This window comes from Trematomus bernacchii, unplaced genomic scaffold (genome assembly GCF_902827165.1).
Source record: "Trematomus bernacchii unplaced genomic scaffold, fTreBer1.1, whole genome shotgun sequence".
NCBI classification, from domain to species: Eukaryota; Metazoa; Chordata; class Actinopteri; order Perciformes; family Nototheniidae; genus Trematomus; species Trematomus bernacchii.
This window is the reverse complement of record NW_022987342.1, coordinates 753,444-779,516: the sequence shown is the minus strand read 5'-3', so window position 1 is coordinate 779,516 and position 26,073 is coordinate 753,444. Positions and strand designations below refer to the sequence as shown.

Sequence of the window (26,073 nt, the reverse complement as noted above, 5' to 3'; positions counted from 1 at the left end):
CAGATAACAATGCAGCATTTCAACATACGTCTAGATGAGTTGGACCACTTCCTTTTAATTGGATTTAAGTTTCATTATATATTTATTATATTTATTTAAAATATAGCATTTTTTTATTGAAAAGTAGTTTCTATATCATTTGACCAAGTCACCGCACATAAAAGCAGCATTATAATGCTCAATGGACGAGTAGGACACACCTATTTCAATTGGAATTTAGGTTTTTTGCCATTCTTTATTCATGTTATTTTTGAAATTTCTGAAATTTTTCGTGTTTCTTTTTCAACAGCTTCTATGTCGTGACAAGTGATTCCACATCAACGCAGCATTGTGGTACACAAGTAAAACACATCTCTGTATTTGGCTTGTAGTCATTTTGCTAGCTTTTAAAACATATTTTAATGAAAGTTCAGCAGTTTTCCATTGGAACAGGTCAATGTATTAATTACAGTATGTCAAGCTGCTTGTAGCAATGGGAAGGTTAGTGGTTCAATCCCCAGCCTATACTCTAAATCAAGTGGGCTTTTAACATGAAATAACAATGTAAAAGAAAGATGTTCCCTGGAACTTTGGGCACATGTATTATTTGTTTGTTATTTAATACTGTTAATGCTCTCATGGTGATTTTCTTAAACACATGATAACACGTTGTACCTTTCAATTATTCATTACTTTACCGGCACACCTGCCACATGACACTTTGGTGGCCAGACCAGTCACCTGTCACAGTTCACCTTCACATGTATAAACATGTGATAATCTCTCCTAAAAGGTTGTCTAGAGTTTTTTTTATGGTTGTAGTTATGTTAGAGACTGTATTGTTGTTGTATCTTCTTGTAGACTACATCACAGATTTGCTGTAGTTTGTCTACAAGAGCCGAAGAGTGGAGGTCATTTAATATCTGCTATGACCAGTTTAACTTCTCATAAAAGTGTTTTCACATGATGGTAACTGTTTTCTTATCTATTAATTATCTTATGTAAGTAGTTATTGATAAGCATTTCTTGAGTTATATAGAAAAAAGTAGTGTTTCCTCCTCGGAGTGCTGCTCTGGAAGATATACTCCTACTGTATACATAGCCTAAATGTATACAATACCAAATTATAAAAGGTCCTTTAAAAAAACAGACATTTAAGTTTCTACTGTAGGCTATACTGAATTATAATCAGCTAAATAGGCTATCACACAAATAGTACTGGTGATGCAGAATTAATAGAATGTTTACTTGTGAACAACACTTTTAAAGTTCATTGCAGGAACTATTTTGACTACTTTGAATATTGATCTATACAATGAAACATCATGGTTATATTGGAAAACCTTAAGTGGCCACAGCAACTGAAATTAAAAAGGCCAACAAAAAATAGGCTACAGTGGAGTAGAGATAAGGTAAAATAATTCAGGCATGAAGCAAGTTTAGAAAATGTAATATGCCTATAGCCCTTTTCAGGACTGCTGTGGTGTTTTATTTACTAGGTGTTTTTTCTCTTACACACTAAAAACGAAACAAGAATGTCAATAAAAAGCACGTCCTTATGCATTATATCACAATCCATCAGAAACACATTAATCTACACTCTCCACACATTCCACTAAGTAACGGCAAGCCAACGGATTTTGTTCCACTCCGGCGCGCGCTGATTTGTTGAAGCAGCTGTCAGTCAGAAGGCAACTGCTTTCTGATTGGGCTGCCTCTCCTCCCCCGTTACCCGGGAATGGCCGTGCGTGTGCTTCAGTTTGGTTTGGGATGGTCTCTGTGTAGCGGTCTTCTACTGTTATTGAGTTTTTTTCCTCGACATTTCCATGGTAACTGTCCTGTCTAACGTCTAATCAGCAGCGAGGAGCCGAGAAGTGTATGAGAATGGAGACTGAGGAAAAAAAACCCGGACCCTAAATACGGTAAGAAAACGTTTTTGTAACTGCTTTCTAACCGATCTTTGATTTTCTCTAAACCGACGAAGAAATGGAAACAATGACTGCAAGGGATGGATGGGTGTGGACCTCATGCAGATCTGGAGTCATCCTAAATCGGGTTATTTTTCACAAGAGTTCTCATCTTTAGCCTTTAATATTTCCATTTCACAATACATTATGAATGAAAGAAACATGCCGTTAATGGGATGTTATATTTTTCCAACCGGCACTCCAAACCAGATACTGCTTCCAGTGAAACCACAACTGCACACCTATGGGTTTTAAACAATAACACATAAACAAAACAGGAAATTTTTGTTTTTTTTGCTGTTTTATAGATTCATGTTCATTTCCATAGATGCACACAGATTATTGCACACATGTAAAAACACACCCCACATATGTTTTAAAGCTTTTTTTTCACACTCATTTTTTCGCATGCACATATTATGGAAAATGCATCCTCTATACCAGCCAAAGACATGACTCAATTGCCCACTATTATGTGTCCACCCAGGCATTTTCTCAACTTAGCAGCCCATATGAGCTGTTGTAGTCATGAAGTTCTCCCACCAGTGTTTTCTTTGCTTTAATACCCCTTGTCAGTATAGGAGGGTAGCCATAGCTCAAATTGCAAACCACAGCCTCCACACTGGAATTTGATTGGGAAGATGACACCAATGCTGTGTGGTGGTTTAAAGTATACTTCTTTCACAATGCAAGATACTCCCAACAGTCCACACCCAAAATGCTAGCACATCCTCTCCAGTCAATCCATGGAGCTCCCACTGTGGAGCATTTCCTTGTTGCTTTCCTTTTCACCACGTCAACTCTTTTTCCTCCCCCATGAGGGCTGAAAGGTAAAAAGATGCAGCCCTTTTACACCGGGGATAAAAGTTTATACGATTCAAACACACATCACATTCAAACCGTTTTTATTTTCAGAGTGGGGCCTTTGTGAGCACTCACGTTGCCTACTACTGTTGATACTTCATTTCCCTTCTGTCTAGGCTGATGTGTGCATGCAGGCATGCTGCAGCCTGCAAGGCCTCGACTGTGCTCAGCCTCGCTTGGCTCAGCAGACAGTCAAGAGGCTTCCAGTCAATATTAAGCTTGGCAAACTCTCAGATGCATTGCCACACACACATGACTGAGCCCATGCAGATACACTAAATGTTTCACAATTATCGCTTCACATTTAGACTGTTAGTTTTAAAAGTAAGACCCACCGTTGCTGTTTGATGTAATCAGTTTCTGTGAGGGTACAGAGTCAGTGATCTGAGACAGTGGATACCAGTTACAAGCATTTATCTCTACAAACAGAGACTTAAATGTGTTTCCTCATTTCTTTTTATAAGTATGTAGGTCAAATTATAAGTAGATGTCAAAGTCAGTGCTGAAGCACCAACAGCTGATAGCAGGAGAGAACATACAGTCATTTCTGTGAGTCCCATATATTATACATCTTATCTACACGCTCTAAATAGAAAGATAGAAGTGTCAGGAATCAGAGCAAAGGAGATCGAATGTTTCTCATGTCTCCATGCATGTCTGCGTGCACACACACACACACACACACAACACACACACACACACACACACCACACACACACACACACACACACACACACACACACACAACCACACACAACCACACACAACCCCACTGGCCACATACCCATTAAGTTACCCGGGGAGGGGATCATCTGATAACCCCTCCGGGCCCATTAGTGAATCACATTAGTAATGACATCATCACTTCCTTTAAACGCACACACATGTACACACACCACAAAATCGTGACTTGAAAATCATATTGTCTACAGAAGCCGAGACCAAATTACTTCACTTTTTTTTAGCAATCACTTTTTTAACTTAAAATATTATAAATATTTTACATAAATAGTGTTAAAGGGACGGAATATATATATATAAAAAAAACATTTTTCCTCTAACCTGTAGTGCTATTTAAACAGTTTGTAGTGTGAGTTGCAGAGTGATAGAGATTTGGAACTGGCTGGCACGTGGCTTACACACATATTAAAGACTCAACAGCAATGTCACTCAATCCATCAGCTCAGCTTTAACGTTAATTATCAGGAGAGCCCGTTGTCCATGGGTAGATGCACACTTTCTGCATGGTGATATGATTGTTGGTGGTATTTGCTGGAAAGAAAATAGTTCCTCCAAGAAATGCTAACAACAAGGTCTGTAGAATATCTTGAGTAGCCGGCTCATGATTTATGGAAAGAGACATTGCTGTTCAATTTTTTTAGATTTATTTTTTGAACATCACAAGCTGAGTGCCATCTAGTTGCATTATTTTGGAGAAAATCTCATTTGCCACACACAATAGGTCGATACACAAGGCAATAGAGGTGAGAGGAAAATTATATATTTTTGTTTTGGGGAAATGTAAGACCTTTACGGTTTGGTTAAGTAAGGTTTGTCAGACATTAATATCCAAATGGACCAGGATGCAGACTAACATGGCTGGCAGGCTCTGTGGGTTTCCATCATCAGGGCTTCTGAATAAAAAAATCTGCCACATTTCAAAAAGTCCTCTTTTTGAGGTGGCTAAACTACTGAGACTGACATTTAATTAGAAAACCACTCAACCATTAATTTTGCCAGAGCCATAAACAATCAGTTGTATTTCCGAGACTTTGGCAGGCTTTTACCAGAGAAATGCGCCGGAATGCTTTTAGCACAATCAGAGATTGTTTTATGGCACAAAGCAGGCAAAGAGACGCCTGTTCCTCCTGCTCTAATGGAGCTGTGTGTCTCACTTTAACAGACGCTTCTGCAAATCAAAGGTCAATGGAAAATTCGCTTTCAATGTTTATCCTCTAAAGTGAAGAGAAAAAGGAAATGTATTCAGACAAAGTGATGGCAGCAGGAATCCCTTTAAACTTTTATATAAATACTATGCAAAAACTGTACACACAGCACTTAACACCTCCACACCTCCCTGTTATTTATGTCACTCACTAGTGCAAATGTACACCTTTTGTCATAACAATAATATCTCATTAATTGAAAAAGAAAAGGCAGTATTTTTGGCCTGTTTTTTGAAAGAAACATAAAGCTTTTGTCTGATCAACACATACATATTGGTATCTTTCATTCTAGCTTATAAGATGTACATAGGCTATGTAGTATAGAAATACCAAAGATACATTTTGGGGAAAATAGATTCTCCATTACTAGTTGGAAACAGCTAATACCAGGTAGCCTCCTACGTCTTAAAGGTCACCTATTATTCAAAATCCACTTTTCCATGTCTTTTATACATCAACATGTGTCCCCTCTGTGTAAAGAGATTCTGAAAGTTTCAAGAAAAAACATTTGCTCTCTTTTTCTCCTGATCCATTTATATAAAAACCTGTCTGAAAATGAGCTGATCAGATTTTGGCCACTTTATGATGTCATAACGTTTTTTTTGGCTTGTGTAACCATTAGCCAATAACCATAGCCCCAATAGCCCCCCCCACCTTATCACCCGAATCTCCTCCTAGAGCACTGTTGTGCTTATTTTTAACAAATATCTCTCAGAGGGGAGTGGCTCCTTATTTTCATCTAAAGTAACAGACACAGAATCAGCACTTTTGAAACAGGGCTGAAACTACAATGATCTGTTTGGTATACGGAGCCAAACACTTCAGAGACATGTTTTGTATATAACTGAGACCTATATATATTGATGAAAAACAGTATAATAGGGGACCTTTAATGAAACAGAATCCACCTACCAGCACCTTTAAAAGTCACTATTTAAATGTTATTTTTTGTTTGTATAATCCATATGAAACCGAAAGTGTTTTGGTGACTTCTCCTTGCTAACAAACATTCTCTCAGAATGTTTAGTAACTTTATATTCTTTTGTTTTAGTACAGAGGTTGTGAATTTAATTTTAAATTTTTATTAAGATGTTGGAAAATTCCCATTTTAGTAACACAAATACAACATACGGTGGATTAGTGCACTCATCTTCAGATCAGTGGTTCTGGTTCAATCCCAATTTGACACCCACTGCAGTCAGCATGTCGATGTGTCCTTGGGCAAGACATTTCACCCCTTGCTCCTCAGGGTGTTGTCCACAGTATTGAGAGCTTGTAAGACGTAAGTCGCTTTTTAGCGCAATGAGATGATAGTCTAACTGTTACCCATGAATACTCTTGTAACCATGTGAGCTATTTAACCCATGCTAAATCACTGTTCGTCACCCCTTCGTAACGTACAACTTGTAAGCCTCAGCTACAAGTCATTATTGTAATAGCTTAGCATTATATGCAGTGTACAAATGTATGTTCATAAGTGTCTCTTTGGCCACCCGACACATTATTGTAGGCCCAGCTTAATATGCAACTCAATTTTATACATATGTAGTAAATAGAGGGCCACTTATTTGTTTATTTTTTCAGGTTAAAACGTTGAAGACCCGTGCTCTAAATGTTTATATGAGCCTAAAAACCCTGTATCTGTTGGGCTTGAATACGGCTTTAGTAAGTTCAGGGTGTTTGGGCAGACACATGGCACTGTGTTTCTAACAGGCACTTGAATGTGGTCAATACTCAGTATGTATTTCATCCTATGGCATGCTGTTGTCACATGGCAGAGTAAGTGGGCGGAGTCATGTGCCAGCAAATAACACGTAGGATGCCTTATCTCTGATCTAGCCTCAGATACACACAATGCATCATAATCCTAACCACATCATTGTGTTAACAATGCAAGAAACCATTTCAAGAAATCTTTGTCCATTGTTTAGAAAGTTAGTGATGTAACATTTAAATATGCGACACTTATTGGGGGATGTGGTGGCAGCTGGGAAATACAGCTTAAAGAAGAAACAGGAAGCTGAGAACACAGACTGTGTTATGAGCGTGATATTTCACGGTCAATAACTCCTGCAAGATGAGTGCATCTGCTCCGCTTGCAGTTGCAAACTGTTAAACAGAAGGAAACGGTGAACACAGTTATTCACATTGAGTCAGTTGATTGAATTAAAGCCTAAAATAACTGTTATTTTGCCATAGTAAAATACTGTTTTGATTTCAGTCAGATGTTGTAGCAATTTTAGCAACATCCAATCCAATCCATTTTATTTCTATAGCACATTAAAAACAACAGAGTTGAACAAAGTGCTGTACATCATCAACTGTATAAAAACATAGCATAAATACATAAAAAACAGACAGGACATGAAACAAATGTAAAAACACGAGACAATGAAACCAGATCAGAAGCCACAGACTGAAAAACTCTCCTACATGATGTAAAAACAATACAAAACACAGTAACAGTAAGATAAAAACCCAAATTTAAAAGCACAAGTGTCATACCTGGCCTGTAAATGCCAGGGAAAAGAAGTGGGTTTTAAACGAGATTTAAAAACAGGCAGAGTTGGAGCAAGTCTAACCTGGAGGGGCAATTCGTTCACATGCTGCAAGTCTTTGTTGATAGTGCTACACCTCATTTAATTCCCCCAACAAATACTGTTTTTCTTTCAGTTCCCCTGATGAGCTAGCCGACAGAAAGAGGGAATACGTGGTGCTACGGCAGTGCTTAGAAAACACAGAAAGTAGGAAGTGACAAGTTAGAGTTTAGAGGACAACAACCTCATACAGGAAGACGACATAAAGAAAGAACTGCCAAACAGCAGGACACTGCGAGAAATCTAGACAGAAATAACGAGGAAAATGAGAAAATACGATGGAAAAGGTACTGTGACCGTCCAGCCAGATGATGAACGGATGGTTTATATGCTTTGAATGTCTTTTAGAAAACAATTCATGCTTGTCAGACTGCTGCATTGACGAATGGCTCTTGTTTAGATCCTTAATTCTAATGGTTTAAGACACACTTTACCTAAATGGCTAAGGTCTGTGGAGCCTTTGTAGTGGTATTAATGTCAGTTTCGTCTCTGTGATGTGTGGGCAGAGTGTGTGTAAGTAGTGTGTGTGATGTAGCAGACATGCTGTATGTAAGCACTACGGAGTGGCAACAAGTAGCTACCCTCGCCTCTTACTCCCACTTTGCGCGCTTAATGAAGAAATGACAGTTGGCTCCATCATGTGAATTATCATTTAGTTTACAGAACACACGTACAGTTCTGTGACAGGATGTGTTATATCTCACAATCTGGTTATGTCACAAGAGCGATATCAGTTGAAAACATTTGTGTTCACTGTTCCCCTGGCTGATTTCCTGTGTAAAACATATTTTTTCAGAAAATGAGCGACGAGCACGTTGGTTGTTGAACGCTGTGTTAGCTCATGGTGACCTCACTGGAGGCAGACTGGGCTTGGTTTATGTTTCTCCCCCCTCCTCCCTGAAGTGTCTGAGGTGTTTCCATGGCGGCTGCTGGCGTCCATGGGGAGCTCAACATCACCGGGGGAGACATTTTGTGGGTTGCTAGGCATGGCAGTTGGGCAGAAGAATCCTTTTGTTTGGGAGAATGTCCTGTCTCTGTCAAAACACAGGCTTTCACATAATGTCTTGTACTTGTGTGTATCTGTCGTTCACAAAGTCCATACATTACATTTACCTATACTATACCTATTAAGTAGACCTATCAATCATTTCAAATTGGGTTATTGGAAGAAATTGTGTTTTTAAGTGTGTGTGATCTGTGTCAGTAAACAATGCTTTGCAAAGATTTATAGCTCAGTTTTAAACTCAGTGGTAGTACACAAATTAGCCATAGAGCTTTACTAAATATAAAACTGAAAGCCACAAGGCTATTTATAAGACTATATAAACATTACAGCTGCAGATTCATATGATTTAGCCATAAGGATTCAGTTAAAGTATGCTTGGCCAACAAGGACTTACTAGCAATGGCTTGACAACTATTTCATATTATTATTGCCATTCAGTGGAATCATATCATGATGGATTGATACACTCGATGTCAGTATCAACAGCCAAGGGATTTAAATATTGTCTGAAAGTTAAATTGCCGTTGTATTATAACTTATTTCAATTAATGACCCAACATTTTCTAACAGCAGTTTTTGGTTTAGGAGTTTTGATTTAGATCTACATTGAGACGTTACAATTCAAAGTGGTTTGTGGTCCCAGAGGTGAAACCAGACGCTTTGGATTATTAGTCTTCATGCAAGTGTTTTGACTTTAATCAGACTGAAATTGAAGTCATAGAATGATCAACTAACAAGCCTGTCGTCTCTTTTGTCCACAGGGGAGTCCAGGAAGTTTGACCCAACTTCAAAGGACCGATCCACAACAGGTTGAGACGTCTTTTTCATAAGCTGATCATTATTTCCTTTATGTTTTACAATACACAAGTAACAATCATCTCCTCTCCTCTCTCGTCTCCTCTCGTCCCCTCTCGTCCCCTCTCCTCTCCTCTCCTCAGGGCTGCACAGATATCCTCTGCTGTATTCTCTTCATCTTGGCCTTGTTGGGGGTACTTTGCTGTCGGTATTGTTGGTAAGTTATACTTTATAACAATATGTTCTGTTTCATTGCTTCGCGATGAACGTTTTTAGGGTTAGGGACACGTGATTTTTTCAAGGAAACCTGCTTTTAATATTGCACACATTATTTATTTCAATTTCTTTAGGAACATGGTTTATTTAGTAATCATGTTTGGCTATCTTGCCTTAATCAGTGAGGTGTATAAATTCAATTCTGAAAATCTATTAAAACCATGATTTGTAACAATGTTTTGTTTACCTAGTATATGTGGTGATCACTGATCAATTGATTATATATACAAAAAAAAACTAAGACACCATCCTGGTGATGGCAAGATACGTTATTCTATAAAATATTTAAAAAGAGAAATGAATTCAGATGTATTTCATGATGAATTTAAATATAAATAAATGACATGTAAGATATGCGTATAACTCTTCTTTGTGTAACAGCCTGTCTTTTTGTCAAATGACTCTTGGTCACAGCTGAGTCATTCATGTCTTCCCAGTTCCCACTTGCGGAAAGACAGACTCAGATGTTAGTCATTTTTTTCCAGATGCAATACAATTATTTTTGATGAAATATTACTATTACCTAAGCTTTGATTTCTTAATGAAAGCATTTGTCACACATGTTGTGTTCAATGAGTGGCAGAAAGTTGAAAGTTGTGAAAGACAAGCAAGAAGTTTTGCAAAACAAATCCTGCTTTTCAGACCCTCTCCATACTTTTGGCATTCATAGGGTTTAAAATATCTAGTAATACGCAAGTGCAGTATGTATAACTTAAGATTTTAGATAATAATTGTCTCTTTCTCTAACGTCCTCTTTGTTCTAAATGTTTTGAATGATTCTCTGTGCAGCCTGGTCTCAGGGCGACCCCAGGAAAGTGATCTATCCCACGGACAGCCGGGGGCAGTTCTGTGGACAAGCTGGAACTCCTCTGGAGTGAGTCGCCTGACAATATGAATATGATGTTACAGTATACGTGTCCCTTCACATGCTGACTATGTTGTGTCTTTCGGGATATTTATTTATGATACAGGCCTAATAATAGTTTGGTTTTTACTGTTCTTACACAACAGGAAGAAGCCTCTTCTGTTTTACTTTAACATCCTGAAGTGTGCCAGCCCTCTGGTGCTGTTGGAGTTCCAGTGTCCCACCACGCAGGTCAGATAATCATCATTTATATTCCATGCAATGTTTTTCAGCTTTCTAACAACCACGCTAATTGTCATAATTGTATGTTGTGTCTACTTGTGTCCAGTTATGTGTGGAAACCTGTCCTGACCGCCACATGACGTTGGTGAAAGCCAAGGTAGGCAACAAAGAAGACCATGAATACTACAAGCGGTACTGTAAGGATGGAGTGGACTTTGGCAAATTGGTAAGTATTTAAATCATTTGATCAGTCACATTTCGTACATGCTTGATGTAATACAGTGAAATACTTTCATCTATTATGCAAAATCCACTTTTTCATGTATTTTATACATAAACATGTGTCCCCTCTGTGTAAAGAGATTCTCTCTCTTTTTGTCCTGATCCATAAAAACCTGTCTGAAAAATTAGCTGATCAGATTTTGGCCACTTTATGATGTCATAATGTTCTGCTGGCTTGTGTAACCATTAGCCAATCACCAACCAAGGTAACCCCCAACACCTTATCACCTGAATCTCCTCCTAGAGCACCATTGTGGTTTCTTTAACCAAATATCCTCTCAGAGGGGCGTGGGGAGTGGCTCCTTATTTTCATCTAAAGTAACAGACAGAGAATCAGCACTTTTCAAACAGGGCTGAAACAGAGGGGATTATGGGATGCTACAATGGGTGATCTGTTTGGTATTTCGAGCCAAACACTTCAGAGACATGTTTTGTCTATAACTGAGAACAATAGTATATTGATGAAAAAGAGAAGAACAGGGGACCTTTAAAAATGACGGGTGTTTTCCATGTTTCAGAGTCCTCCTGAGATCCTAAGGGAAGGCTTGTGTCCGGCCATGCTGATGCCCAGTAAAGCCTGTAAGTGAGACGCTTGTTGTCTTCACCTCCTAAACCTTATTTCCGCCCACACTACAAGCTGCTGTGTGTTGGTATTTTGTAACAAATATATCCATATACTTAAACGAATCATCATCTCCTCCCCCCCACAGTCACGCGGCGCTGCCTTCCTGCTTTGGGAAGGATGAAAGGCGGGGTGGTGGTGGTGGGGCAACGAGACCTCTTTCGATGCTGGAGAGGGCACCAACATCAACGCCACGGATGTGCTGGAGGCGTCAAAGTGAGTCCTTTTCACTGTATGGCAACACACAAGTTGTGTTAGCCTTTGAGTACATAAATCAGTCTCTCGGTGTTGCACAATTACAGAAATGTTGGATAAACATGACATCACTTGACAATCATGTTATAACCTCAAAATATCGCAACCCTGACATGATTAACAAATGCTGGAAAAATGTGTGCTGTGTGATCAGAACGGTGTCACTCAAATGCAATGGACAGTCATTTTTTTATAAAATGAGGGTTCAAATTACTATTATTTTTAATGGATTAGTTAGTTTAAAGACAATTCTGAGCATTCTATGGTTGTAAATGTCATCCCTCAGGGTTGTTGGTAGTTGTTTCAGTCTAAATTTGCCGTTTAAAAGATATAATTTGTGCTCTCTGAACTCAATGTGGACTATATGCCTCATAACATTTCTTTGACAGTTTCATTGAATAATATAAGAAACCCAGTTTATAGGTTAATAAGTAAAAAAACAAGTTAAACTTCTTCCTTCTTAGCTCAAGAAAAAATGCTACTAGGTAGATAAATGCTAATGTTTGACTCTCCTGACTCACAATCTGCTATGTTGTGTCAGCTGACAGCACAACCCTATCAAATCTCACTGCTGTGATTGGATAGGCTACTTAAATGCAGCATACACCGTTCTGCATGCTGATCATAGATATGTATGCACCCTGGAGGGTTTATGCCAGAGTTTCTATCAGCATTTCTCCCAATGGGGGAGGTTGCAAAGCAGAAAGCAGTGGGAGTAACGCTTGTTAATTATCAAGCTGTGTGTCACCATCTGTTATGTTGTGTTCTTGCTGACAGCAGCTGGAGAAAGACATGTCTAATTATTTGTCATACTGCGGTTTTCATCTTCATTTGTAATGTGGCATGATGATGCAAAAAAAATGAACAGGTTTCAAATAAAGGTTTACTACGAAATAAAAAGCTTCAGCTTTTGCTTTTACTACTTTATATAGTGATCCAATAACAATATGCAGCGTACAGATAATTGAAGGTTGAAGGAATAGCTTGAGCTTTATATTTATTTTTACACAATAGTTTAATAATTACACATAGTTAACAGAAGTTTTTGCTGACATGTTGAGTTATGGTCTTCACTTTGACTTTAAAGAGGCCCTATAATGCATTTGAAGGTTTTCCTTACCTGTAGTGTGCTACCCATATAGGTTTTTTGTGCATGTAAATGGTCTGAAAATGCTCAAATCATAACGTTTCCCTCCAGAGGGAGTTTCTCTCCCACACACTCCCTGAAAATGAGCAAAATAGGGCCTCTTTTGGCTAAAGGTTGTCGTGTTTATGCCTCCATTCCTAACAGATGTCTACAATGTGGGTTGTTTTTATTTAATTTCCTTATTTTTCTTTTCTCTTTTTTTGTTTTCCAGGAAGTCAAATCTGGTTATTGAAGCTCGCCAGGTGGCCATGAGAATCTTTGAGGACTACACTCGGTCTTGGCACTGGATATTGCTGTAAGTCTACTTTTGTTTAACGCTACAGTAACAAACCGTGTCATCTAGATCTAGATAGAACATCAGGAGTAAAACCAAAGGCAAAATATAAGCAAACAAAACACCAATATTTATTTTGTTTACTCAAAATAGGGATGCAGTTATTATGGCTGTAAAATGTTTGTACTTGATATATAAAAGCATCAGTATTCAAAATCAACAGCTAACTTATCATTTTGAAGCCAAAAATGTGACTTGACTGCAACTGTCAAATAAAAAAAATCCAAGAAGACTCTGTAGTTCTCTTTTGATATTTTACAAGTTCTAATGTGTCCTCCCTCTCTAGCGGTCTTGTGATTGCCATGCTGGTCAGCTTGGTTTTCATCGTCCTGCTGCGATTCTTGGCTGGCATCGTGATCTGGGTCATGATTGTTTTGGTTATTCTCGTCATCGGATATGGTAAGTCCTCAGCAGAGTTAACCGAATATTTTCCGTCTATGACGTTTTTTTTTTTAACAATGACAGCGAGTGTGCCCCCCCCCGTCAGAGTTGTGTACAGACCGACGGGTGATAATGTATATTGACGGAAATTGTACGATCCTGTCCGTCAAAATGCAATGACGGGCAGCGAAAAAGTCTAGCGCAACCTCTGGTCCTCAGCCTCTTGAGATAATAAAGTGATCTGCTTCAATGACAAAGGAAATCTGAATATTTGAACTCTTTTTTTAGGGATTTTCCACTGTTACATGGAGTTTGCGAGTCTGAAAGGAGAGCCGGGCTCGAATGTCACTATCCGCGATCTGGGCCTGCAGACGGACTTCTCTGTGTACCTGCAGATCAGACAGACCTGGCTGGCCTTCAGTACGTACACACACACACACACACACACACACACACACACACACACACACACACACACACACACACACACACACACACACACACACACACACACACACACACACACACACACACACACACACACACACACACACACACACACACACACACACACACACACACACACACACACACACACACACACACACACACACACACACACACACACACACACACACACACACCACACACACACACACCACACACACACACACACACACACTTGCCGTCTTAAATACGTTGCTGTGTAAGGTATCCATGAATCCTGTTAATCAATTGCTTTGTTAATCTGTTACAGTGATCATCCTGGCTATTGTAGAGTTCTTCATCATCTTGCTACTCATATTCCTCAGGAAGAGAATTGTGATTGCCATCGCCCTCATCAAAGAGGCTAGCAGGTCAGTCAAGGCCGTGAATGGCATCTCCGTGTTCACTTTTTGCTGCGGTCATGGCGACATAACTAAAATGTGGGCTGGCTTTACGTTAAACTCCTGGCAACGTTCCGCCCCAGCCTATCGCCCCCTATCAGAAATGTTGCAGAAACAATGCCCGACGTGTTTTGGAAGTAATATGATCTGTGTTTACATTAGCAAGCATCGCTAACACTCAGAGCTAACGCTGTACTGGAGAGGGGGGCGTGGTCAGCTGCAGCTCACAGAATCAGCCCCGTGCAAAAACAGTGCTGGAGAACAGCAAATAGAGCGAAATGAGGCATGGCTAAAATGCATGATCTGTTTGGTATTTTGAAAACAGAAACGTATAAATATACCTTATATAGGTATAGCCCTACAATATATAATTTAAATATAGCATGATAGGTGTCCTTTAAATGACTAAGTAAAATGTGAAAGAAGTTGCTCACTCTAAGGGTGTTTGAGCTTCTTTCAGCTCATTGTTTACTGTTTAAGTTCACATCAGCTTTCATCATTGCCACTGCAGTAGTTTTTGAGCACCGAGTATAGTGTTCCTGTTCAGCAACAAACATCTCTGGGGAGCAAAACATTTCCATTAGCAATTTCTGGAGACCAAACAAAGACAAAACAAGTTTGAATGTTGTACTCCAATGCTCCAGATGGCCAGAAACACAAATCCAGGAAAACTGCTTAAGTTGCTGCATGTCTGCTGGATGTGTACAGGCAACTGTTTGCTAATACCTTTTAGCTTAACAACATTTGAAGAGAGACCTTAGCATTCAGAAAGGTCCTTTTGATTTTACACTTAAACTTGACAGTGCTTGGGCAAAAAGGTATTCCCTAATCTTGTTGACATAACGTTTTCTTTTTCAGAGCTGTTGGGCACGTCATGTCATCGCTGTTCTACCCCATACTGACCTTTGCCCTGCTCTCTGTGGTGATCGCCTACTGGGCCATCACTGCTGTGTATCCTTTCTTTTGTCCAGATGTGGAGAAAACATAGTCAAAGCAAAAACATGTCACAATATTTTTTTTCCACCTTTATTTGCACAAATTCCAACTCTATACTTTTCTATATTCCTATATATATTTAATATATTTTACATTAATATAAATGCTAAGGAATAACAAAAAAAAAGGGGGAAATAAAAAACTGTTTTATGTGTATTATCCAAGTAATCCAACAGTTAAACATTCAATCCAACACATTTACTACTTTTCAAAGTTGTGTCATAGTTTGTTGGAAATCACTATATCTTCCAAGTTCTGAAACCTTCTATGCTTTCCTACTTTATCACTTGTTAGTGACATTTTCCCTTAAAGGTGGGGTAGGTTATTTTTTGAGAAACCGGCTCGAGATCGCTAGAATTTGAAAATACACAACCGGAGAAAATCTGCCACTTCCTTATAGAGCCCCTCCTCCAACACACACGAACGTGCACATGACCAATGAGGGCACGAGATAAGTTTGTGCACAGATGGAAGGCTGACAGGCAGGTAGGCCATCCAGTTACTTTAGCCGGGCCGGCTAAAATGATTGGTCGTGCTTTTTTCAGTACTACGGCTTCCACAGATGACATTTTTTAATGGATTTTTTTGTCAAAGCACTTAAGATATGAATTGCTATCGGGATGTTAAGAGCATTCCATGGAATATAACAAAAAGTGTATCTCGAGCCGGTTTCTCAAACTTACCTACCCCACCTTTAAATATATAAAGGACTGCAGATGTCTTTTGATGTGACTTTTTCAGAGACACTTTGTTGACATGCTGTTATCTCCTTGACCACTCTACCAGCTTTTTGTCCACCTCTAATGATCAGGTGTACAAAGTGTTCAACAACTCAGAGTGCGAGTACTCACGAGACACCTGCGACCCCAAGGTAGGTACACTTTCAAATGTCACTGCCTCATGACGATAACTGACTGAAGATGTGTGTGGAGTTTTGCCAGAAAAAGTAATACTCTGTCTATATTTGACACCTTTGCTTATCTCGTTGTTTACCAGTTTCATCATATATTTTATTTTAATTTCACTTGAATAATACTGTGGTTTCCCTCTTCCCTTTTTCTCCAGACGTTCAACATCTCCAACGTTTCATCTCAGTGTCCTGATGCCGAGTGTCTGTTTGCCTTCTATGGTGGAGAGACCCTCTACCACAAATACCTCATCCTGTTCCAGTTCTACAACGTTTTCCTCTTCTTCTGGTGCGCCAACTTCGTGACGGCCCTGGGCCAAGTCACTCTGTCAGGGGCCTTCGCCTCCTATTACTGGGCCTTCAAGAAACCCGACGATATTCCCGCCTTCCCCATCTTCGCCTCGCTTGGACGGGCTCTCCGGTTAGAGACTCAATTATATTGTATTGTTGTGCAATCTGTCCACCTGTGAATATTCTGTTTCATTACAACTATCAGTGATGATTTTATGCTCATGCTTGGCTTCTGTTTCCACTTCCCCTCCAGATACCACACTGGCTCTCTGGCTTTTGGCTCTCTGATCCTCTCCATTGTTCAGTGCATCCGGGTCCTTCTGGAGTACCTGGATCACAAGTTGAAAGGTCAGAAAATTGAACGACTGACTAACTTAATTACTTTTAGCCGATTAGCCTACTATTATATACATCAGTAGATTCATTAAAAAACAGAGACTGTATTTTCTGTTTCAAAAGGCTCTCACACCAACACATATATAAGACTGCCTTTTTTTAAATGTTTGCAACAGCACTAACCACTCTCACGCTGCTTTCATGCCTGGTGCAGCCATGTTCAATGATTATAGAGGAGACATTGTGTTGCAGAAGGCAGCCACTCAGCTAATGGTTCACATGTGTTACGTGTTGAATGTAGCCTGCCCGTAAGGAGCCTAATTCCATCTCCAATCTCACATTAGAATCTTCACATCTGCTGGAAAAAATGATTGGAACTTAAAGGATCTTTCCCTTTTTCTATAAGAAGGTGTTGAATGTCTGATTTTAATAAGAATTGCATCGGTTTCTCCCCATACATTAAATCGTGATGCATTCCTCTCTCTTTCTCTCTTTCTCCCTCTGTGCCTTCGCTCCCCTGTAGTTTCCCTTCTGTCTAAAGATTGCTCAAATAGGGGGGTGGGGAGGGGCGGCATTTCTATTTACATCCACAGAAATCAAGCAGACTAAAAAGGGAAAGCGTGTTCCTTCTCCTACGCTCCATTTCAGTACTATGGACAGCACCACACCTACACACACACACACAATGCACACACAACAAACAGTGTTGTCCATTGTTCTGAAACAACAGCTAAGCTATAGTCACATGTATCTCAGCGATTAACTGTGTTATTTTGCTTTCTCTCTATGGATACTTAAAGCTTAGACAGAGTGTGATCAATGACAAAAAACACATGATTTGTCAACCATTTTATGGTAGTCAAGAGACCCCTTACTGCGGGACCCCCCTTACTGTGTTGATTGTGTGTCTTCTTCTTTATGTTGTACTTATCAGTGACTGTATTAATATGCATTTATGATTATGTTGTTAGAGTGGTTGGATTCTGGTTTTGGATTGATGCATGTGTAATGCCAAAGGTCAGAATAATGCATTTAATTTATTTAAATGTATAGAATGAAATGTAACATGTTTTATCACATCCCTCAGGTGCTCAGAACAAGTGTGCTAAATTCCTGCTGAGCTGCATGAAGTGCTGCTTCTGGTGTCTGGAGAAATGTATCAAGTTCCTTAACAGGAATGCCTACATCATGGTGAGTCATCGCTATCAGATACTGCTGTGTCAGAGATGTTGGATCTGGTCCCGGTTTAAAATGGTAAAACGTTTTTTTTTTTCTCAGATTGCCATCTATGGAAAAAGTTTCTGCCCTTCTGCTAAGATATGCCTTTTCCTGCTCATGAGGAACATCGTCAGGTGGGATTTCATTTCATTTATATCCACAATGTTAAATTATATATGCATTACACTAATTAATATTTAAGCTTTACCTATCGTTGTTTAATTGGATATTCTCTTATATTCTCTGCTGATCTGTTTCTTCACAGGGTGGCTGTTTTAGATAAAGTGACTGACTTCCTGCTGTTCCTTGGGAAGCTCCTCATCGTTGGAATCGTTGGTAGGAGAGCTTTTTATTTTTAGAACTAAAGTGTGTACCCTGGAGAGAGATCTGTTAGGATTTCTTGTTGAAACCCATTAATTGACTTTTGTTTCTCTGTGCAGGCATCTTCTCTTTCTTCTTCTTCTCCGGGAGAATCAAAGCCGTAGAGGAGGCTGCTCCATCTCTCAACTACTACTGGGTGCCAATAATGGTGAGAGACAGTTAGATATGCAGGATTTCTCTTTCAAAGAAACAGATACACACTATAGATGAAGAGATACCTCATTGCAGAAACACAGATATATCATATACATGTACAAATAGCTGCTAAGGGTCAATTTGAGACCTTTTTAATACCACATCAGATGCAATTTAAATTAGTATTAGTATTTTCTGCCTCTACTGTGACATGTGTCCATGCTTTTATGTTCAAAAGGTCTTGATTTTTTTCTCATACTGCCTGTGCTGCAGCACCTCTTTTCACCCTCTGTCTGAAACCAGAGCCCAGTCTGCTCTGATTGGTTAGGCTGACCGGCTCTGTTGTGATTGGTCAACCAGAAATGTCCAGCCCCGTAGCCTATCACCTACAATGTGTGCGCTAGCCAATAGAAGCGCGAGTGTTACATAGTGATGTCACTATGTTAAAGGGGACCTATCATGCAAAATGCACTTTTGTACGTCTTTTATACATGAATATGTGTCCCCAGTGTTCCAGGGAACTCACCAAGTGTCAGAAAACACAACCCTCTCTATTTTCCTCCATACCCAAATCTCTAAAAAAGGGGCTGCAACAGATCTGATACAGACTGATCCAGATTTGAACACTTCTATGTCGTCACAGAAGTGGCGCTACGGCTATTGGGCCAACTCTCCACCTATCAAGGGAATGTGGGGTTGGGCCATGGCCGGCCATTGCCGCTCGAAAGCGCTGGAGACGCTGTAGTACATATGCCAGGCCTGTAAGTGGCGCTGTAGTCTGCCACAAAAGCAGCGAAGAAGACTTCCCGCCCATAGTTACCATGGTTACCCTTCTGTTTATTCTCCACTGTGGCTTTTTTTCTCCCTCCCCGAGGCAAGCGTTTGCTCCCGCTGCTTTAATTCAATGCAATCCCTACCCGTTGAGGCAAGCACTGTAATTCTCTCCGATTAGTCCACCAGCAGATGACAAACACCCACCTCTCCGCCTCTTCCAAGGAACGAGGGGACCGTGCGGCAGAGTTTCAGTTTCAGTTTCTTTCGCCGGTCAAGATGTCCGTTAAAGTTTAAATCTTCCGGACAAAATTAGAAAAGTGCCGGTCAAAGGTCTTCTTTGTTATTTATTGAGCTTTAAAAACAAATGAATAACGACTCTATATAATAAAACACGGAGGACGGAGATCTCTTTTTCTCCCCCTCTTCTGACAGCCCAGCAGCTGATCAGAGCACGGCTCACCTCTCCTGCAGGGGGGCGTGGTCAGCAGAATCAGACCCGTAGACAGCAAACAGCACATAGAGCGAAATGAGGCATGGCTAAAATGCATGATCTGTTTGGTATTTTGAAAACAGAAACGTATAATATACCTTATATAGGTATGGCCCTACAATATATCATTTAAATATAGCATGATAGGTCCACTTTAAGGAAGAAATCAAAGGAGTAATAATGATTTTAGTGTGCTTTTAGGCTAAATGTATGCTGGTTACAGCTTCTCCAATGAGAGTATTTTACCCTTTTCCTTTTTCTAAATAATGTGAACTGAGTAACATTGGTGTTTGACAGTGTCTTGGACAGAACAAGATTTTTCACAAAATTATAATATATGGCAGGCAAGAGAAAATATTCAAAACGTTCTTAAACTCAGTATAATAATCTTTTGAGGTAGTCTGGGAGAATTATTGCCACAGCAGAAGTCTTGATTTTGTATTGATATTTGTGATTTCCTTCCCCTAGACGTTGGTAGTGGGATCCTACCTCATCGCCCATGGCTTCTTCAGCGTGTACGCCATGTGTGTGGACACACTGTTCCTCTGCTTCTGTGAGTACATTTGAATTCAGTCAGATCTCCTCTTTTCTTCCTTTTTCCAAGCACTAATACAACTTCCTCGAGCTAAAATGCATGTTTCTCCTTCCTGCCATGTTTCTGACTCTTATTCTCTTTGTCTCATTCCTCCCATTCGTTTGACTTTATTTTTATACACTCCCTTTTATTTCATGTTTCCCTTTCCCTTTCATTTTCCATTAACCCAATAAAAAAAAACACAAAATACACATCCCCGTAAACGAAAAAAGGTGAGGACCTGGAGAGAAACGACGGCTCGTCAGACAGGCCTTACTTCATGTCGCCCGAGCTGCACGACATCCTCTCCGAAACCAAGAGGGTGGAGGAAGACCACGATGGGGTCGAGCAGGGGGATTCTGCTGATCCTGCAAAGCCAATGGATGAGGTGAAACTGGAGGAGGAGACCCCTCTTCAGCAACAAGACGGAGAAATCCAACTGAAACAGCAGACGGTGCTCAAGCAGGAAAACGAGGAGGAGCAGCCTCTGCAGGCCACGACTGATACCGAAGAGCCACAACAGGAGAACAAAGAAGAAGAAACAGTCAGTCAGGTTGAGGAGGCTGAAAAGAAAGAAGAAGCAGAGGTGAAAGAAGAGGTGGCAAAGCAGGAGGAAAACACCGAGGAGGCGCCACCTCCCGCTGCGGAGGCTGAGAAAGAGGAATCTTTGGAAGATAGTCCTCCTTCTGCACCACAGGAGTAAACAGTAATGCAAGGGCAAATAAATAAGGTTAACCTCAAAAAGTACTGTATCTACAACGTGATGTGATGTGGGCATGTTAAATGTGCGGCATACAACAAAAGCTAAATATTTCCGATGTGACAGCTTGGAGGTCAAAGAAGGTCAAAAGCCCAGTTGCATCTCTGTAGCTTGAACAAAAAAAACGCTCTCTTGTGTTGGTTTTAGAACAGTGTTGGTTTTTATATATCGTGAAGATCTGTAGAACTTTGTGAGTGCTGAACCTGTGCCTGATTGCTGTCTCTGATATTTGTTGTCTTAATCCTGTTAAACGATGCACTGCAGAACCACTACGTACCGTGTTTTGCAGCCGGAACACACTCATGTCAATCGATGGTGAATCTCTTTCACTGTTTACAATAATACCAGCTGACCAGCCAAAATGTTACAGACATATTTGATAGACTGTATGAATATTGGATCTTTTTTTTGTCCTATGAAATGTGTATATATACAGTAGTGTTCTTCAATTACAAATTGTTTCAGCTTCAGTCTTGTAGAGATCCAAGATGGGATCCGATGTATTGTATTGCCACCTACTTGCCTTGGTATTTTTGACTGATGTAAGTGCTGTTAGTGTCGCCATGACGCAGCCTCTCTTTGGACCCCCCCCCCCCCCCCCAAAAAAAAGTTTACTAACCCAACCTGCATTGCTCTGTCCCTCTGTCTCTCTGCTGCATGGTGTTGACATGGCCTTCTGAATGCTTGCAACTAGCATCTCAACTCTCTGGATGCTTTTGTACACTTTGTTTCTCTTTTGTCGCCTTGTGAAAGATGTAAGTTACTGATTGATGACATTCCATATTTATCGGATGTAAATCTTGATTAAACGTGATTGTATTTAATCACAGTCAGTCATTCTGTTGTGGGTAATCATGAGCTTGAAAATGGTTTGGCGTTTGGAAGCAGGTGAGTTTTCATGAACACAAAAAGTCAGCAACACATTTGTATTTGTCTTAAAGGGGATCCCCAACAATTTGACCAGTTAAGGGTACTTGACTTGCCATGGAGAGTACTGAGTCTGTAAAACTGTTTCTAAAAGGTTTTGATGCTTTGGGGAGGCTTTTATAAACCTTAGAAATAAAGAAAAGCTATTGAAAGCCGTGAATATTTGCTAACATTCAGATTGAGACGCATTATGGGACGCATAGTATACTGGGTTTTTGAAACTTGATCCATATTAGGGACTAAAACCAGGATATCTCTGCTGCAATGACTAAGCAGTGGTTTGGAGCTTTTTGGCTTGTGATCCTTTAAAATGAAACTACTTGTGGCCCCTTATCGCCGGTTATGAATCTTATAAATTCAACCAAAGAATAAAAAAAATTAATTCTAAGAAGGTAGGGTCTTTAGATACTGAAAGAAGGAAAACGAGAAAAAAAATATTGTTTCTAAATTAATACTTCAAGTTCAAATATATTTGGGCCCAGGTTAGGAACTACTTAATAACTGGGTTATCCTCTTACTTTGACCCATGACATCACTATAGCATGTGGTTACAGGCGGGACCCATTTTGAGAAAGTTTATTCTTGTCCAAGTTTTCCATTCTCTCTATGAGCATGACAGCCACGCTGTTGAGATGACTTTGCGACATTGAAGAGGGAAGCCAGGTTTGTCAGGCTTCTCAAAGTTGTTGCTAACAAATGTTAAGCCTTTGTTACAATACACTAGTTGTGGTCTGAAAAAAGGGTACCCACCACTTTTTTTAAACATGACGTTTCTGGAGTTACTTGAAAGGCAAAAGAGATTATAGAGAGCCGAGGCATGGACAAGTTAAATGACTCTACCGAATGTTGTTCTTCAACTGCTTCTGCTCATGTCACAGTGGAGGATCTGGAGCGCAACGATGGATCAGCAGAGAAGCCGTACTTCATGTCCCAGAACCTGCTTAGCATCCTAAATAAGTCCAATGAAGAGGTCAAATCTGTAGACTAGGTCACGTTGTGTGTGTGTGTGTGTGTGTGGGTGTTTGTGTGTGTTTGTGTGATGGAAATAACAACAAAAGAAGAGTGCCATTTCCTGTGTTACATTATGTATGTATGTTTGTGTGTTGCTGCCAAATGATATTCATTCATGTTTATGGATGATAATATTGATCCTTTAGGATTTTGTTACAAAGCCTTAAGTTCATTGCCCGCCTGCATTTGCCCAACAAGGAGGATATACATCAGAAGGAATATGAGACTTCCCTTTCAGATGAAATATTGTTAATTTAGGCAATAGTTGGCCTTAATGTCCAGTGTGAAGGATTGTTGGGGATTTATTGGAGGGAATGGAAATAGTATTCGCTTTCATGTTTTCATTAGTGTATCACTTGAAGCCAAGATTCCTCTTCATGGAGTCAGCTATGTTGCACCACCATGTTTCTAGCTCAGAAAGGACAACCCAAACTCTGACTCTAGAAAGGGCCGTTCAGGTAACTGTAGTTCCCCATGTTATGTAATAGGAGGGGTGGGGGAGCGGTATTCAGACTATTTCCATCTGCAACCTCACCGCTAGATGCCACTAGATCCTATAAACTGTTCATTTAAAAAGAAGAAAAATCAGTTTTTGTTGTACATTTTGTTCATTGTTTTTGTCACTCTGTGTATTCTGTCATCAAGTTGATGGGATGCTTTGAAAGGTCCAGTGAGATACAGTTGATGGCAGGTAGCATGTAGATACATGTGTAAAGCTCTGCTTACTAAGTATATTGCACTGTTTATTAGCACACCAAACCAAAGTTGCTCAACGCAGGCTAATACAAGCTAAGTATGTTTCTCAAAGCCTTAAGAGATTACAAATGAACCAAGTGATTTTACTTGGACTTGCAGTCTTCATTTCTATGGACCTATGTTGTTTTGTGTTCATATAAAACATATCTGTAATGAATTTGTAAAAGTTGTTCTTTTTCATTTTGTTGTAAACTAATTGTAATTTCTTCAGAAATTAATAAAATCTTAATAAAATGTGTGTTGCCATATAAGTGTTCAAAGGGGGAAAGGTCACTTATTCTTAGGTTTATTCTGACACAATAATCCTAGATTATTATTTGATTTGATAAGTGTTGTTCTTATTTGATAATGCTGACATATAAGATTTAGATACAAAATCATTATTGAAGAATTGTCCGTTTGTTAAATGAGACCATTAAATATTTGAGATCTTCTAATAAATAAAAGAACATACTTATACATATTAATAGCTTACACATATATAAGTTAGTAAGTTATTAATATTTGTATAATTAATCCATAATGTATTTACTTTGAAACGTAAACTTTATTATGTAAAGTTATGAAAGAAGTTTAGTTTTAGACATCAAATAATAATCAGTGAAATGGCAGTAAAAAGTTATTAATTCATGCTTCCTATATTTGTCCATATGGAAGATTATTTATTAAATGTATTTATTTATTTATTTATTGCCAGTAAAAGCATTACAGTTTATTTGCATGGACTGTGTCAATTAATAAATATTGCTCTACGTGCCAGAATTAGCCCTCAAGAGTGCATAACAAATTAGTTAAAACAATGATCCTCATAGGTTATTTTATATTTAATTATATTTCATAAGAAAACACTACATTTAGTTTGGAAATATTTTTTTTTAGTAAGAATTGGCTTCGTGTATGTATCCCACTTTTACGACCATCAACATTAGAATATTCAAGCTGATCTTTCATAATTAATTAATTAATGTATTTTTAAGCATGGTGTTTGATCAATAAAGACATATCATTATTATATTTAGCACATGAAAAAAAATGTCTGTAAAATAAACTAAAGGTCCAGTCAGAGGTGGGAGAAGTACTCAGATCTTGTACTTAAGTAAAAGTAGAAGTATTAGACTAGAGTAGGAATACTCAGTTACAAGTCCTGCAGTCAAAATGTTACTCAAGTAAATGTACAAAAGTATTGGCATACAAATATACTTAAAGTAGCAAAAGTAAAATAACTAATAATGCAAATTGACCCATTTCAGAATAATATATATTATATGTTTTTATTATAATTATTGATGCATTAAAGTGTTATCAAGCTGGTAAAGGTGCAGCTAGTTTAATATATATATATATATATATATATATATATATATATATATATATATATATATAAAGACATGGCATTGTACAAATTAAAAGACAAGAAATAAACAAGAAAGTAGAAAATATACATGTTGAATATTCAAATTAACAATAACAAGATATAAAGCAAGGTATTATATATGAGTATGTGACAGGTGGAATATTAAATATTAAACTGAATATATATGTACAGTGAAGAGAGAAGCTATGGAGCAGAGAGTTCTCTGCCAGCCAGAGTTGATTTGTTGTACAGAGTTATTGCAGTGGGCAGGAATGTTTTCCTGTATCGGTCCTTGTGACAGCGGAGATGCAGCAGTCTGTTGGAGAAGGAGCTCCGCTGTCTGTCCAGCTGCAGGTGGAGAGGATGGGTGGTTATCCATGATGGACAACAGCCTGTCTATATACTGCATGGTAGCTTGTGAATTTACTCCAGGTGTAACTAAAGTCTGATTTAAGTGTTGATTATATTTCACATCATTAACCCAAATATGTAAAGTAACTAAAGTTATTAAATAAAAGTGGTGGAGTAAAAGTACAGGCCTCTGAATTGAGGAGTACAAAGTAGCATAACATGGAAATACTCAAGTAAAGTACAAGTATCTTAAAATTGTACTTAAGTACAGTAGCCTACTTGAGTAAATGTAATTAGTTACTTATCGCCTCCGTGGCTCAGTTTGAAACGAGGAGCCTGACTTCAGCGTTAGTGTACAGGTTGCTAGGCAACACTGGAGACTACCAG

The 26,073-nt window shown here is 39.1% G+C and overlaps 1 protein-coding gene across 1 annotated transcript; it reads left to right on the top strand.

Moving 5' to 3' along the window:
* The first annotated feature begins 9,208 nt into the window (after positions 1-9,208).
* On the top strand, positions 9,209-22,124 carry LOC117481106 (choline transporter-like protein 2). The gene is given in 23 exon segments (XM_034128637.1): positions 9,209-9,226; positions 9,298-9,342; positions 9,344-9,371; positions 10,220-10,304; positions 10,442-10,526; positions 10,624-10,743; positions 11,318-11,378; positions 11,510-11,565; positions 11,567-11,637; positions 13,035-13,118; positions 13,444-13,556; positions 13,827-13,958; positions 14,296-14,395; positions 15,284-15,376; positions 16,208-16,292; positions 16,487-16,749; positions 16,873-16,967; positions 18,043-18,146; positions 18,234-18,307; positions 18,439-18,509; positions 18,614-18,702; positions 20,422-20,506; positions 20,761-22,124. Coding segments are annotated over 23 exon segments (2,427 nt in total). The 3' UTR covers positions 21,231-22,124.
* Positions 22,125-26,073: the final 3,949 nt, after the last annotated feature.